This window comes from Dreissena polymorpha, chromosome 6 (assembly GCF_020536995.1).
Source record: "Dreissena polymorpha isolate Duluth1 chromosome 6, UMN_Dpol_1.0, whole genome shotgun sequence".
Lineage (NCBI taxonomy): Eukaryota > Metazoa > Mollusca > Bivalvia > Myida > Dreissenidae > Dreissena > Dreissena polymorpha.
Genome location: NC_068360.1, coordinates 14,020,354 through 14,036,024, shown reverse-complemented (window position 1 = coordinate 14,036,024; position 15,671 = coordinate 14,020,354). Strand labels below are relative to the sequence as shown.

The following is a 15,671-nucleotide window of genomic DNA, read 5'->3' as shown; positions in this document are numbered from 1 at the left end:
TGGAGGAGGATGAACTCTCACTAAAAACAACAAATCAAGGAATTTGTCTTTTTTAAAGTTTGTTGAGTTGTTGGAAAACTTTTGTTTTAAAAAATCATTGCGTTTCAACGTACAGTGCAGTTGTTGTATTTTAAAATATAAATTCAAGGTTTTTCAGGAATTAAGCAGGTTTTCAAGCAAAAATTATTATTATGCACCACTAGACCAAAGCTCTCCATATTCAAATGAGTATGAAATAATACATCTCCAGCAAGAAATATCTGCAAATGAACAAGAACCACAAGTGAAGTCAAATGTTTTAAAATAATAGGTTGAAGTAGGACTTCAAAAATCCATCTTAACTTTGACCAATATTAAACCATACTAAAAAATAACATGTCATGAAATGCCTCAGAGTGCTATGGTATGTTATAAAAGGTAAGTTTTCTCTAAAGGTACATGTACATCCAACGATTTAAAGTCCAATTGACCTTAATAAAACATAAAATCATCCCCAAAACTGCAAGCATACTAAGTAATACCAGCCGACAGACTAAGTGTTTTAAAAAAGGGTTCTGTTAGATTGTTCACTTTTGGTATATTGTTTTAAGTTCTTAAACAGCAAACTTATACAATACCCCCACGTTGTCTGTGCTCCTCCTACCAGCAACTTCAACTTCTCCCTTGCTGGAACATATATCACAGTTCTGTGTTTCTGACTTTGTGCTACTTTTACAGTTAATCACAAAAAACATGTTTCTTAAATCAGCATCTTTGCAAATTTATTCAAGAAACTGAAAGATGCAGGGTTTGCACAAAACCAAGGTTTTTAGAACTGATTAGTTCATGTGGATTATACTTGGAAAAATTTGTTATACCAGGCACTAGTTGGTTAACTAGGGAATAAAAAAATGCTATGCAATTATTGCAACACAGCATGATACTAAATATGAGTTTGAACATATGAACCATTGTCCAATATAATGAAGCTTTATAAACACATGTTTTTTTACTTTTTTGTGGGTTTATTATTTCAAAAGTACAAGAACCTTGAAAATGGGGCATTACATAATGCAAGCTTTAACTACACTGCAAAATAATCTTGAGAATGTTGTTGGGTAAATATTTTAAGTAAACAAAAATAAAATAATTTTATATTCATACTTTCTTGAATAGTCAAGGTTTCTCCATTACTGTATTTGGATGTTAGTGTCCTTCTTAAAACATCTGTTAATTGCTTCCTTGGCAAATGCAATACATGTCGCTGCATCTGTTATAAAGAAGATACAAATTTAATTAACATATTGTTGACTAATATCACTTTAAATTATCTATCATAGTAGAAAGAAAACAGGTCCATAAATTTACTGCTTCCTTTATAAATTATATGATATAATTTCAAATAATGTTGGGTGAAACCATTGTTTATTATCGGTATACACGGTAATTAAAGCCAATAACACACATTTAATCATACATGCCAGAATATTTTAGGTCCAAAGCGGGACATTCCATAAAAAAATGTCGGGACATTTGACCAAAAAGCAGGACACCTAAAACGATCTATCATTCCATCTTTACTGTAGTCAGTATAGTAATAACATAAACTCTTGATACTTTTATTCAAGACATAAAACATCTGATATGAAACATAACAGTTTTATTAAATAAGACAATAGCAAACAACGAAGATAATATTCATCTTTTTAGATTACAAAATCTGGAACATTACGACAACAATACTCATTATATTACTTTCAATGGCAAACATTAACGCAGGGGAGGCTATCCAGTACACTGAAAGTACGGGTTACAGTTAACTTACTTGTCAATTGTCGCGGCTTAATTGGAGTAGGGTCAAACTGTCATAGCACCTCGTTGTTTTTAGCTTTGGAGTTGGGTCAAACTTTCATGCAAAGCATCTCGTTGTTTTTATTACAATTACACCCAATTACACTAGACAGGATGGGTATCACTTATTGGACTGTTTGTTGCGATTTTGGTATATTGCACATTCGGATTATCCCGCTATTTTGGAACTAAACATTGAATGTAAAAGACTCATTAATGACGTAGAAGTAATTTTACAAAACAATTGTTTATACTATCGATATCAATAAGCCACCACTATCTTGAAGACCACCATGGTGTAAATGCCTGATAAAATCAATAATTAGCCGATAAATCGCTGATAAGGTGTCATAAACAACACTGGTACACATGAGAAGTAGAATCGGATTGTTAATTGGGGGCAATAAAGGGATTAGCGGTGGTGTTAGAGAAACAGAGCTTAAATAGCGAATTTTATTGAAAACCTATAGACCTTACATCGTTTTTTACGAATGTCGGGACAATTCGTCTCATATCGGGACGCCGGGACAAAGGGCCCAAACGCGGGACTGTCCCGCCGAGATCGGGACGTCTGGCATGTATGCATTTAATGGTTCATTGCTCTTTATGCATTCATCTGTCAGGGTTTTATAAACAGGTTGTACTCATGACTATAGATCAAAGCGAAAACAGAGAAGAAATCTGGTAAATATCGCGGTAATATAAACTGTTAAAAGATTAAGAATCATTAATAATGGATGAAAATCCCAACTGTTTGAAATTATAGAGCCATAAAAAAAATATTTTGTCTATAAAAGGGGGTGTCCAAAAAGTAAAAGTGTTTGAAAAGTTATTACTAAAACGGTCTACATCAGTAGAGATGGTATAATAATTGATATGGTGTGTTTTGACCTAAAATGCCAAAACACAAAGTAATTAATTATACTTGAAGAGGGACCTAAACAAACGTTTGTTTAGATCCCTGAATAGAACAAGACTTTCATCTAGAAATTTTCTAACCGTTGCCCCTGTGGCGTAACTTAGTCTTATTTTAAAGGGCAATCTTTTCTAGTGGTTATTTATTGTTATTATTGTAAACGAATGTCAAAAAGATAAACAAGGGAGACAACTTGAATATTAACTTTTAGGCTAACAAACACTACATTTATTTTTTTTGGTAAAATCTCGAATGCAATAAAAACCATAAAAGTCTATGTGGAATTGAAATCATGATTCACAATCACCTATCGACCATCTTTTTTGGGAATGTGACACTGTCAAAATACTGATTAATAATTTGAAAGCAGACTTATTGCATAGCTTAAATATACATGATACAATGATATGTAAATCATTTATTCTTTGAAGTTTTTTATTTGAAAAAAATGAACATATTAACTCTTGAAGTAAAAAACATAATTATTTTTGCTTCTAGAAGAAAAAAAAACGTTACCAAATCCATATATAGCACTATAAAATTAACTGAAACTGAAAAAGAACGATTGTCAGTATTTAAAGCACTTGTAAACATACAAAACTAATAACTTTCTACATAAAGTATATCTATGTCACTGAAAAAAGGGACGAGTACATCAGAATTATTTTCCATCTTTGTCTATGGGGTTTTTTGTGTGCAACTTTTCTTTACTTTTCCTCTTCTTTCGCATTTCATTTTATGTCAAGAAATGATTTAAAGGTATACAATTTAGAGCGATGCCTTGGATCAATCATAAAAGAAAGGCTCATAATAAAAAGCGAAGAACATGGCAGTACTTAAATAAGATGCTATTTGTTAACACTGGCTGACAATATGGATGAATATCAATATACAACTGAAAAACAAACAACGTCTGCACATGATGGAAACTGCACTTTTTAACCGTGCATTTTAACATCTACATTCAAGTGATAATGAGTGACAGATATCTCGAAATTTATATCATTAATCATTTGCATTACATAAATAATCTTATTTTGAGTCATATGTTATTGTTCCAATTATTTTGTTACCGACGTTACATTCACGGACGTTTTTTACGTGTCGTAATGATTGAGTTTTAATTTTTCCGCATTAAATTACTCCATGAAAAGACATATCAATACTAAAACCTAGATATGCCATATGACCTTTGCCCTACGATGCCTTACAACTTACCGATTCAGTACACATAAGTATAATACATATTGTAAAATGATCAGATACAAGTCTGCTACCTGTGGTTTATGGCACAATGTTGTTGTAGCATAAACAAAAACTCGTCAAGTGTTCTCAGCCCCTTAAATCCGACCCGATTAATGACGTATGTATACTTAATATTTATTCGGTCCGGAATATTTGGAAAGTTGAATATTGAATGTCAATTTAAAAGACAATACTAAATTTGGTGTATTGGTGTTGTCGTTAAATTTAAATATAAGGTTGATGCCGCGATGTTACACCATTATTTCATCATAAAATGCTTGGCTTGAATATCCACGATATATTGATATCACAACGTTAAACCTCAACGATTACTCGTAATGGAAAACGAACAAACTAAATCATATAACATTACACATGTTGGAGAAATGAGTTAAGTATAATTGAAATTGTTTTGTGTAGCATTATTTGAGACTCAGCAGTCAATCAGCGGTATTATTTTAAAGTTCTGGAAATGCAACGGAATTTCGAAAATTCAGTTTTGATTTACATGAATTAAGATCTGATTCAAAGTATATTTTTTAGGTATTTGATATTTTTTGAACTAATCCTTCCGTTTATTTTCCCCGAAACGTCCTTCTTTAATGATGGGCTTCAGTATACAAACGCTAATTCATGTAGTTTAACAAATGTTAAATAAAATGGTAAAAATAAGTGGTTCACAATGCCATACAAAGATTCCGTGTATTAATATATGAACACAATTTGTGATCTTATTGAAAGTATTATTAAGATATTAAATACTGTCTGAATTAAGCCTTTCGTGTAATTATCTGTTCGAAACGTCCTTCTTCCATAATGCGATTGGGTTCACAAACGCTCATTCACGTAGTTTAACATACCATGGTCTAAATAAGTTGTTCACAATTCCCCTACAAATCCCTCCTTTTTAAATATATGAACTTAATTATTCAGGTATACATGGCATAGGAAAAGATGTATGCAAACACTATCTTTTTTTGTGGTGGTTAAATTTAGATAACCCGGTTAAGACATTGTTTAAGGCAAATGTTGCAGAAAAGATGTTTCTAGCACCCATCGCAATACAATCTTATAATCGGTTATAACTAAAATAAAAAATATTCTTGTTCTTGTTATATCTTATATGAAGACAACAAGAATTCACAACATTACTGCAACGAGGAATCGCTAAACAACTTATAGCAGTTCCAATACATTCAAAACGTTTCGGAAAATTACATGTCTCTGGCACATCTTTAGGGATATAACAATACAGCTTTTTCATCTGCACCTGCATCCATACGAAATCATAAGATAAGTGAACGCATATATGTGCTATTGAATAATAATTTATATTGTTCGTTTTCTTGTAAACAACTAATAGAGAGTAGAAACTAAAACATTTTCGTTGAATAAAGATGCTCTTCAAGACATGGATACCATAAATAAGCCCGATCGGTCAGTGGCAATCAGTTTAACAAGGCGAAAATCTAAATCAAATCAATAAAAACCTAGTGGCATTACTACTAAGCTACGCTTTCAAGATTATGAAGTCAGATTTCTTGAAGTTGATACTTCGACCATTTTAATAGTGGATGGTGTAAGTTCACCATTAGCGAGTTTTAAAACATTAAACAATTTATTTAAATTAACTGGCCTTAAGTTTGAAAAAACATTATCTGCTTTAAGGTATATCCAATATCAGTTTCAAGGACAACTGCAATAAAAACAGTGTATGCGATCACACTGACATCATTCAATAACATTTAAAGGGACATTTTCATGTTTTGGTAAATTTACAAAATAAAAAAAGTTATGGATTCGCAAATTTGCGTGTAGTTATGATATTTGTGAGGAAAGAGTAATACTGAACGTTCTGTTGTTGTAATATTTTGTGACACTACGAGGATTGCTTTTATAAAGTTTAAAATGCATCATTCATTGTATAAGCACGGATAGCCGAGTGGTCTTAGCGTCAGACTTTTACTCTAAGGGTCAGTGGTTCGAGCCCAGTTTAGGGGTTTTTTTTTTCTTTCTTTAATTTTATTTTTGTTTTTTACTTGTACTTTTTAGATCCAATGTTTACCTTTATCAATATACAGGCAAAGCATTTATTGACAAACTTCAATACATGCCAACTGTGAAAAGGCCCCTTTAAAAGTATACCACTTTTGCTGATTATTTTATTCAGTGATGTAAACTGCCATGTTCTGAAAATGTAATTGCAACTGATCTGTTCTGCGGTCGAATAGATGAGTTGTTGCCTTATTGTGATACAGAATTGTATGAATTAGTTTTTGCTTCATAGAATCCAGTGTCGAAGGCACCTGCTCATATGTTGAGAACATTTTTCACAGATTCCAAATTAGAGGATTTTGCGTTTAAATGAGACTTCTATATTTCCGGCGTTGTACACACACTTTCAAATAAATATGAGTCATTCCAAACATACATTTTGTTATAAATACCTGATTAGCCAATGCTACTCTATATTCTGCAAAATATGGAAAGGTCTTAACTATTGAAAAAAAATAACCCAGCCTGGCAAAGTGACAACTGCGCAATAACATTATCCCGTTAATCACGTGGTTTCAATTTAGTTCATTCCAGATACGGAACATTACCATAAGCTACATAAATACGTAAATACCTGTTTAAAATTATGACACTGAGCTTAAAGGGACCTTTTCATGTTTTGGTAAACTGACAAATTAAAATTTTTTGTTTCGGATTCGCACATTTTCATTGTAGTTATAATATTTGTGAGGAAACAGTGATACTGAACATTTACCATGTTCTAAAATATCCATTATATGCATCTTTTGACGATTTAAAAACCTGAGAATTATAAATCGTTGCAACGCGAAACGATTGAATATTCTGTTGTTTTCGTTATATTTTGTGACACTACGAGGATTGCTTATATAAAGTATAAAATACATCTCTGATTGCGTGATCATGCATGGCCGAGTGGTCTAAGTGTTAGACTTTTACTCCAGGGATCAGTGGTTCGAGCCCAGTTGAGGGTAACTTTTTTATCTTTCTTTAATTATATTAGTGTGAGCGTTAGCTCACGCTAATGTTAAAGAGCAAATTTTGCAAATCAGTATGCGCTCAACTGCTTAACTACGCTATGAAAAGACAACCACTGCCTGTTGCAGACGACAAAAGCTATAATTGTCTGCTAGGAAAGATAACCACCACATGCAGTGGGTGTATACAGGGTCCCTGGTGTATATGACTAATAGTGTTTAACAGCTTGTAAGACGACATTGGCCAGTTCACTGTTTATCATTGAAATCTGTACATATTGGCTGCTTTTAGGGAAAACGGGACTTAATGCATGTCAAATAAGATTAGCCTGTGCACACTGACTAATGCGCACAAGCTAATCAAGGACGACATTTCTGATTGTATAATGTTTTTCGTTTAATGAGAGTCTCTGGTACTGGGATGACAATTAATGCATATGCATTAAGCCCTGTTTTCCCAAAATGAAGCTTAACTTATATTTGTTATTAATGATTAAAAAAACACATCGGACCTGTGCTTTAAGACACACTCTTTATAAATCTGAATGGGTTCATTTAAAACCTTGCAAAATAAAAAGCTATAACATAATTTTTAAAACTGAGTTGCGTCTAAACTTATACAACAACGAACACCTACAGTGCCTTCAGCGCTCTGATTCTTGTTTTTACTGGAGCTTTTAAGATCCAATGTTTACATTTATCAATATAAAGCATTTAATGACAAACTTCAATACACGCCAAAATCTGTGAAAAATGTCCCTTTAACTGGCATGAACTGTTCAAGGTTGTCTAGAACGTAATATGTTTATCCTTTATGCTGTTGAATGTCGGTCAAGTAATTTAAAAATAGAATCAGCTGTATTTTAATTGTAAAACACTTCGCTGGAGAGGAAACCTAATACATTTTGAATAGTGGCCAATAATTCAACTTGTATAATACAAAGCTTAACATTCAAAAGATGTAAATATTGCATGCATGGAGGTCATGCAAATATAGACATAATGGTTAAAACATTCAATTGATTTAGACTAAGAAGTTGGAGCGGGATACAAGCAAACTAGTTAAAATGTTCTCTGCCTGTCAAAATACATGATACTCGGAAACATTTTAAGAAATTTTTTTTTTAATAAATGTGACTTTCGAATGACGTTGAATATTGATCAACTTAATAAATAACTCAATGCAATTTCATCGGAGAATATCCGTTGACAGTATTTTTTATGTTTCAAAATGAAGACAAACAGTTGATTTTTCCTACTTTTATTCAATAAAATCCTTGGTTAAAGTAAGTGATTCTTCAGACCAACATACATAGTTATTGAACTCACATTTGATAAAACATTAAAATATTGGTCGGAGTCAACCAAATTCTATAGAAAGTTTACAATATAAACTTTTGAAATAAATTAAGATATCAAGAGTTCTTAAAGATACGAATCATCAACAAAATTAAAAATCATTTTCAAATACTTGGTAAAATTATTGCTAACCAAAATCACTTTGTATATTTCTAAGCATTAGCAAAAGTATTTTACTAAATTAATCAAAACTCACTAAAATCAACAAAAACTAATAATTTAATATTTTATAAGATTTTGTAAAATGTTTTACCTTGGATTAAATTGAAAAAAGCAACAACTAGGTTTAAGTTATGCTTTCTTAGTAAAAACATTCTTCGTAAATGTCGTCAGTTCCATTCAAATATCATCACGAATCCGGTATTTTTCGTTAATTCGCAAATTTACGTTATGTCAACAAAGTTGAAAATAATTTCCACATAATTGTAAATTTACGGATTCTTAACTCAAAAACACTACGTATATTTACACAAAATTGCGAATGCAATGAAATACATTTATCGGAGCGCACTAAAATCAACATTTGTGTTTTGCACGCAACAATCCGTTATTCATTTTTATCAGATCTGTCATGTTATTTTAAAAGAATTCAATGCTGGGCAGATAGGTTGCGAAAAAGATTTAAAGTCGACGGTTGTCATGTTTTATTTGATTTTGATTCTGACATTAACATCGGGCATAGGTTCCTGGTATTTTCGTTCGAAATTATCTTTATTAAGCTTATTGTTCGCACCAAGTACTGTGAAAATCCATCCATGCTAGATCAAATAATACTTCAGATAACGTGTTAATGACATATTTCGTCAATTTTACTTTTGATCTTAAAGTTTTATCTTGATCGTGATCTAGAACTTGCATGAGACGCATCTCATAATGGTCATCATTTCCAGGAAGTACTTTTTAATCAATCCATGCATAGGACTATTGAATTGTGAAGCATCTTACGAGTGAAGGCTTATTGATGGTAACACGATAACTGAAAAAAGTTGTTTCAGATTCGCATATTTTCGTTTTAGTTATGATATTTGTGAGGAAACAGTAATACTGAACATTTACCATGCTCTAAAATAACCATTATATGCATCTTGTGACGATTTAAAAACGCGAAAATTATAAAGCGTTGCAACGCGAAACGAATTATTAATGGAGAGTTCTGTTGTTGTCGTTATATTCTGTGAAACTACGAGGATTGCTTTTATAAAGTAAAAAATACATTATACTTTATATCCGGAAGGGTGGCCGAATGGTCTAAGTGGGTACTACTTTTACTCCAGGACTACAGGGGTCAGTGGTTCGAGCCCTGCTGAGGGTTACCTTTTTTTTTCTTTTTTAAATTTTATTCTTGATTTTGTACTGGAACTTTTTATATCTAATGTTTACATTTATCAATATAAAGCATTTTATGACAAACTTCAAAACATGCCAAAATCTGTGAAAAGGCCCCTTTAAATATATTAAAATTAATATTCTTGAACTTTTATTTACTTTGAGCATGTCAGAAAACAGTTATATCAGAATAACTAAATAAAAACGCATATCTAGTGAAAAATCATTTGTTATAAACATCCCTTGATGTTTGAATATCAAAAGCTGACCTAAATCAAAATTCAAAATTACCGATTTTTCAGTTATATAAATTATGTTACAATTAAAAAAACACTTAAGGAGTGGTCCGAGATTGATGTATGCCTGCAAGTTGATAAATCTCATGAATGAGGCTGGACATAAAATTGGCTCCTTTATCACTATGACTCTTTTTTGGAAATCCGTAATGGACGAAGAAATGTTCAAAAAGGACACGGGCGGTTGTACGAGCTGTCTGATTAGTGGTAGGAAAACCTTGGGCATATCTGCTACAATGTTCAGTGATCATGAGGATATTCTCATGGACACCTTTTGATTTCTCGAGAGCGAGAAAGTCTAAGCCCACCATTTCCATAGGGGCAGATACCTGACTACTGCCCAATGGAGCTGACTCTGCATGTGCCTTACGCCGAAGGTACCTAGGACAACTGGCTACGGTGCGACTAATGAAAGTGTGCATACCAGGCCAGTTAAATCTCTGTTTAAATTATGACTTAGTGCGATCCCTACCATGATGGCCAAAATCATCGTGAAGAGAACGGAATACTTCATTCCGTAAATGTTCCGGTATTATAAGCTGTTTATACAACTGGTTCCCATTATCTACTATACGATAAAGAACGCCATCTCTTAGTTCCAATTTGTTCCAGTCTCTTAAGTACTTCCGTACAGCTGAAATATCACTCGAGGTCTGCGGAGCTTTCGGCCTGCATTACTTGTTTATGCAGGACGAATGACTTTTTTCTTTAAAAAAATAATGTATAGAAAAGCCACATTCTTAGACACTTTATACATATATATTAACTTATTTTTGGAGATACTAATGTTAGATGTTAATACTTTAATATGTATGGTAACGAATAAGATACGACACTTATGAAAACGGCCAGGTTCTCAAAGGTCTCATTTATTATTTTTGCCTTCTGCATGACAATATGCTGGCCCGCATCACTTCTAACGTGAGGTTAGACGCACTATTTGGAGTCGACAAAGTGGACAGAGAATACGTTATCATTGTTGCGGGTATCGATGTGTACTGGATTCGTTATGGCAACAGAGAGCCGGTCGTGTAGGTCAAGGTTGAATACTGCAGATAAAATGCTTATCGTATTTTGACGGTCCAAAAGCGACGACTTTCGTTCACCGAGAATACGCCGAGTACCATATTTGTGTGACAGAACGTAAATGAAGTGTGAAAATATACGATCACTGATTGTTCCATTGGTATCTATGACGAGTTGACTTGTCACCTTGTACAAACCAGCACGACGGATGAATATTTCACCCTCGTCCTGCAAGTGTGTGATGTGATGAATGCTCGGCTGAGTCACCGTCCTACCGTTTTTGTTCCATAGCAGTTGATACACGGCTAAAGAAGGCAAGTCAACATTACAATAATTTGCCGCTTCTTAATTAAGGGCGTTTCGAAATTGAAAGATTATAATTGTATGAGTCATCATAAGAATCGCACCATAATTTTAGCTTTACATTATTTTATTCAAAACAAATCACCAAAGCAAGTCTGTAATTAGAAAGCACATTACACGGCTTGTCTAAATGTTGCAAAATGAACCTACATACACGTGCACATGGAACATGTACAGTATCCTACCTCCAACAGCAATGTATCTTGTTATTTCAACTGCACGCACGTAAGGAGTCTGCTCTACGTACGAGTCACACATCTGATATACAGCCTCTGTCACCACTGTGGACGAGGATATTTTTATATGAAGTTCATATACACCAGAACTACTTAAGACAACTTACTTAAAGCAATGACAATGCACACGTTTGCGAGTATTGCTTTAGCCAATCTTGACATCAAGTCACAACAAACAGTTCACAAACGTGTGAGATATGTTCACAAATTAATTTTGTTCAGAGCAAAGCCAAAATTAACTGATAGGAAAGTAAACAACAAAGAGAAGCTACAGGGGTCGCTAGGTTTATAGAAAATGCTCTGTCCAGATGTACACTCAGAATAGTTTCAGATCAGCAATATGCCTTTTCATGCGAGTTTAATGGCGGCAACATTCTGGACATATCGTATCTAAGTGTAATGTTGAAATAAAAATAACGCAAAAATGAAAGTTTTCAGGTTTTAACTTGTTAAGCAATGCATTAAAAAAATCATTAATTGACAAAGCTTCTCGTAAGTATAAATTATATACTCACTATAGCGGATACGGTTGAAGAACATATCTGTTGTTTCCTATCATAATTAAAATAAAAAATATGTAAACATAATTTAACAGAATAAGAAAATAATGACATTTGTAACATTTTAGATACTGCTTAACAAAATCAATCTGGTTGATATTTCTTTTACGCGTGATTGTTCGGTTTCTTGTATAAAATACTTGTTTGTTTGTTTTTAAGATCAATTTGTGAAATATAGCTTCAAGCGAACTGATTGCAAGACGTAAGCTGAGAATTTTCTATATTTTCATTTTAATTCGTTTCAATTACATATTCTTGTTTATTGAAATATGGAAAGTTACTTTTACAGTACATTTATTAAGTGTTTTGTTTACCTCTTTAATATAAATCAATTACATGCATGTATATGTAAAACACTTGTTATATTATATCACCTAAATGATAATAAATTATGGTCATCGAGTCGTTATGGACAATTGGTGTTTCATTCTTTCATCTACTGTGTATACAAACGATTAGTACGTCTTTGTACTGTTTGCTCAATTGCTGAAGTTTACGTTCTAGTAGATGAAAATTCTGTAATATATTCTATATTCGATTTCCGTTAGTCAATACTATTGCTTGCCTTCTGTGCTGCCAGTCGAATAATCTCCCCCGTCCCTCCACAACAGCGCGAGTCTTGAGATTTCCGGAGCTTTTCAACTTTACTTGCTATGCCATTGTAATCATAATGTGGTAGCAGATCCTTACAATCCGTGCAAAGCTCTGATGTCTTGTGTTCATTGTTTTCACTCCGTTCTCTTCTCCACGTGATGGTGATAGTCAGAAATACGACCGACTGAAGACCTGTGGCCGTTAGAAGGCTATAGCTCACGATTTCGGTTATCTAAAAATTTGAAAGTGTTATTATCTTAAGAGCCAACGAGTAAGTTACGTACCCGTTTGAAACTTCCACTTCTGTGCTGCCATAAGATTACATTGTGTATTTGACTATTGCTTATCGTACTTCCATCACAATTGACATCATATATATTTTGCAAATAAATTTTTGAAAGTAACGTTTACCGCATTGTCTCTTAATGTCGATCAAGTACATTATTTTTAATACCGATTCGTAAACCAAGTTGAAAAAAATTGTGTTAACTCATAATCCCCATATTTTCGATTGTATATTTTGAAGTATTCTAATTAAAAACTATTATTTTATTTTTCATAATCATAATTATACTGTACATTTGTGAAGACTTCTACATAAATCTTATATATAGTGCAGTCATAAGCATCATAAATGATCATACTTATGATACTTTCTATGTTAAGAAATAATCTTAAACTATCAAAACAGTACACAAATATATACGGATTGTGAAAATACGGATTCAACTAGAAGACTACATAAATCACTTTTTAGTTTTCGACAATTATGTTTACGGGGTTGCCATTGTGCATCGCTCAGTTGGTGAAAGTTTCGAGAAGTGAAACATTGCTGCTCTTGTGTTTCTCTCCTGGTCATGTTCAATTAAGATAGCTTTTACAAAATTCCAAAGATATGTTTTACTTTAAACGTTATGTCCGGTAAGTGTATGCATATACATATTTATGAGACCCTGACATAAAAATATAAATTATTGGGTAGTAGAACTTCAATACCTGATAGCGTTAACAAAACAGTTTCTTATTTGGATGACAATTGTGATTTTAAATAGGTTAATTATTCGGTCGTTATCTTTACAGGTAAACAAGGGCATTTCTCACATATATTCGGTCGTGGTAGATTAAACATATTATTGAGAATAAGAAAGTGAAAGCAGAGTATTCACAAGCGATATTATACACAATATTGCAATATTTAGATATGGTGATAGAAAAAACTTTCTGTGCATAAACAATGGAGGAGTCCTCATTTTTCTAAAAGACGCGATGTTTGACAAGTTAAAATCTCATGAGTATACAGAACTAGTTTTTAAAGTGAATACTACACTCACATACCGCTTTAACGACCTTTGTCGCTTAAATCTAGTAACAAATAAGTAAGTGATAAAATGATCAGTTACTTATTTGTTACTGATTTAAGATACATGTATACAAACGAAATATCAAAAACGAAAATAAACTGGTCACAAAAACGTGACAAAGAACATCTGGTTTTCACTGATTCGCATGGAACGTTTGTATGACTCATGTATGTATTCAAGCTAAATTATCATTATATTCATGTTGAATAATAAATAGCAGTTCATTCTAGACATACGTAATGAAGAGAAACGAAATAAACGTTGTAAAAATTAGTCTTTACACGAAACCTTGTGAAAGTTGACTTTGACGGTAAACATCAGGCTGAACATGCCGAAGCATAACATAATGATGGCAGTGACACATCCTCCATGTAAATATTTGCACAATTTTGATATGTTCCTGCTTATCGCGTTTATTTAAATATTTTTTATCACTTTATTCTCCTTTTGCACCTGAATCCTGTACTAAATTTTCACCAAAATTACATATTCATGTTGAAAAAATCCTTTGGGTCTTTGGTGTTCGGTAAAGACACTGTTCCTAACAATAACGTTCACAAATACAATACAATACGAATTCGATATTATGAAAGCTTCAAATCACTGTCTATTTTAAGCTTTATCAAAATGCCAGTTTGAATACTGTGTAATTAATGGGATCCCAACGAGATTATTTACGTTCATATAACGTTATAGGCATGTTTTCAATTCAACCTAGCGGCATCTAAACATTCAAACACCACCACCTCCACCACCAGGCACCACCACCAACAACAATAACATAATATTCGTTATAAGAGGCGAACAAAACCCGCGTTGTTAAACTATGTGCTAACTTTCTGTTATGCGCAATACAGTGCTTAACTTTAATGCACTAAAAACTGCATTAGCCATTAAATGCACAAACTATTATACTGCAATAGAAAAACTATTGTAAATTGGAAATAAATGAGACTTACCTTCATGTTCAACGCAAATAACAACACTGGATAAGGCCTGCACTGACAATTATATTTATCTTAGCTGCTAATATTTTTAGAAATTGGGTCAAGCTTTAATGGGTCAGTGCAACACTGCAGTGGAATAAATCAAAGCGCTTAAGGCACCGAAGTTGTTCGCTATTGCATAATTTAATACTCAACTCAATTTTCCAAAATAATCGCAAGTTTAAAAAGAACACACGCCATTCAAATTTATAAAGAGTGTGTCATACTGCACGGGTCGAGATTTGTGTGCACTTTTTTATTTTATAGAGATAACTTAGACACAATAACAACAACATGGCCCTTTGTTGACATTCTGAAAGCATAGAAATTATGATGAAAATGGTAATTAGAACTGAATATGAAGACAATTTGCAATAACCATCATATTAAATGAATATTGTTGGAATATCGAATACCTATCTCATTAAGAATATAATTTACACCATATACTAATTCGAAATATACAATAAGATAATTGATGAAAATAAATAAAAAAAACAAATCTGCGAGCAATACTTTTTACTCACGAATTAGTTAGTCATACAGACAGCCCTGTTGACCG

General features: G+C 32.7%; 1 protein-coding gene and 1 long non-coding RNA gene across 3 annotated transcripts in view; both read right to left on the bottom strand.

Annotated features, from left to right (window-relative positions):
• Nucleotides 1-1,253, bottom strand: part of LOC127835313 (uncharacterized) — a 32,532-nt gene extending 31,279 nt beyond the window's left edge. The window contains exons 1-2 of the long non-coding RNA XR_008028451.1: nt 1,144-1,253; nt 618-666 (exon numbers count right to left, since the gene is read on the bottom strand). This is a non-coding gene — a long non-coding RNA (uncharacterized LOC127835313). The remainder of the gene's footprint in view (nt 1-617; nt 667-1,143) is intronic.
• A 9,463-nt stretch (nt 1,254-10,716) lies between these two features.
• Nucleotides 10,717-15,189, bottom strand: LOC127835311 (uncharacterized). 2 transcript variants are annotated; one of them, XM_052361673.1, is made up of 5 exons: nt 15,083-15,189; nt 12,734-12,994; nt 12,124-12,160; nt 11,558-11,653; nt 10,717-11,314 (listed from the first exon to the last, which is right to left on the bottom strand). In XM_052361673.1, exons 1-5 carry the CDS (start codon nt 15,086-15,088, stop codon nt 10,920-10,922), a joined length of 795 nt encoding a protein of 264 aa, XP_052217633.1. In that variant the 5' UTR covers nt 15,089-15,189; the 3' UTR covers nt 10,717-10,919. The 2 variants fall into 2 exon arrangements, with proteins under 2 accessions (XP_052217633.1, XP_052217632.1); XM_052361672.1 differs by lacking the exon at nt 15,083-15,189 and adding an exon at nt 14,412-14,698.
• Nucleotides 15,190-15,671: the final 482 nt, after the last annotated feature.

Bases quoted from the DNA above. Each gene is read 5' to 3' on its own strand.
- LOC127835311 (XM_052361672.1), bottom strand. From the start codon at position 14,468: ATGTTATGCTTCGGCATGTTCAGCCTGATGTTTACCGTCAAAGTCAAC. The intron at 12,161-12,733 runs GCAAGCAATAGT...TAATTATGATAG, and splicing joins TTCGACTGGCAGCACAGAAG to GAAACAACAGATATGTTCTT. The intron at 11,654-12,123 runs GTGAGTATATAA...CCTCGTCCACAG, and splicing joins CTTCAACCGTATCCGCTATA to TGGTGACAGAGGCTGTATAT.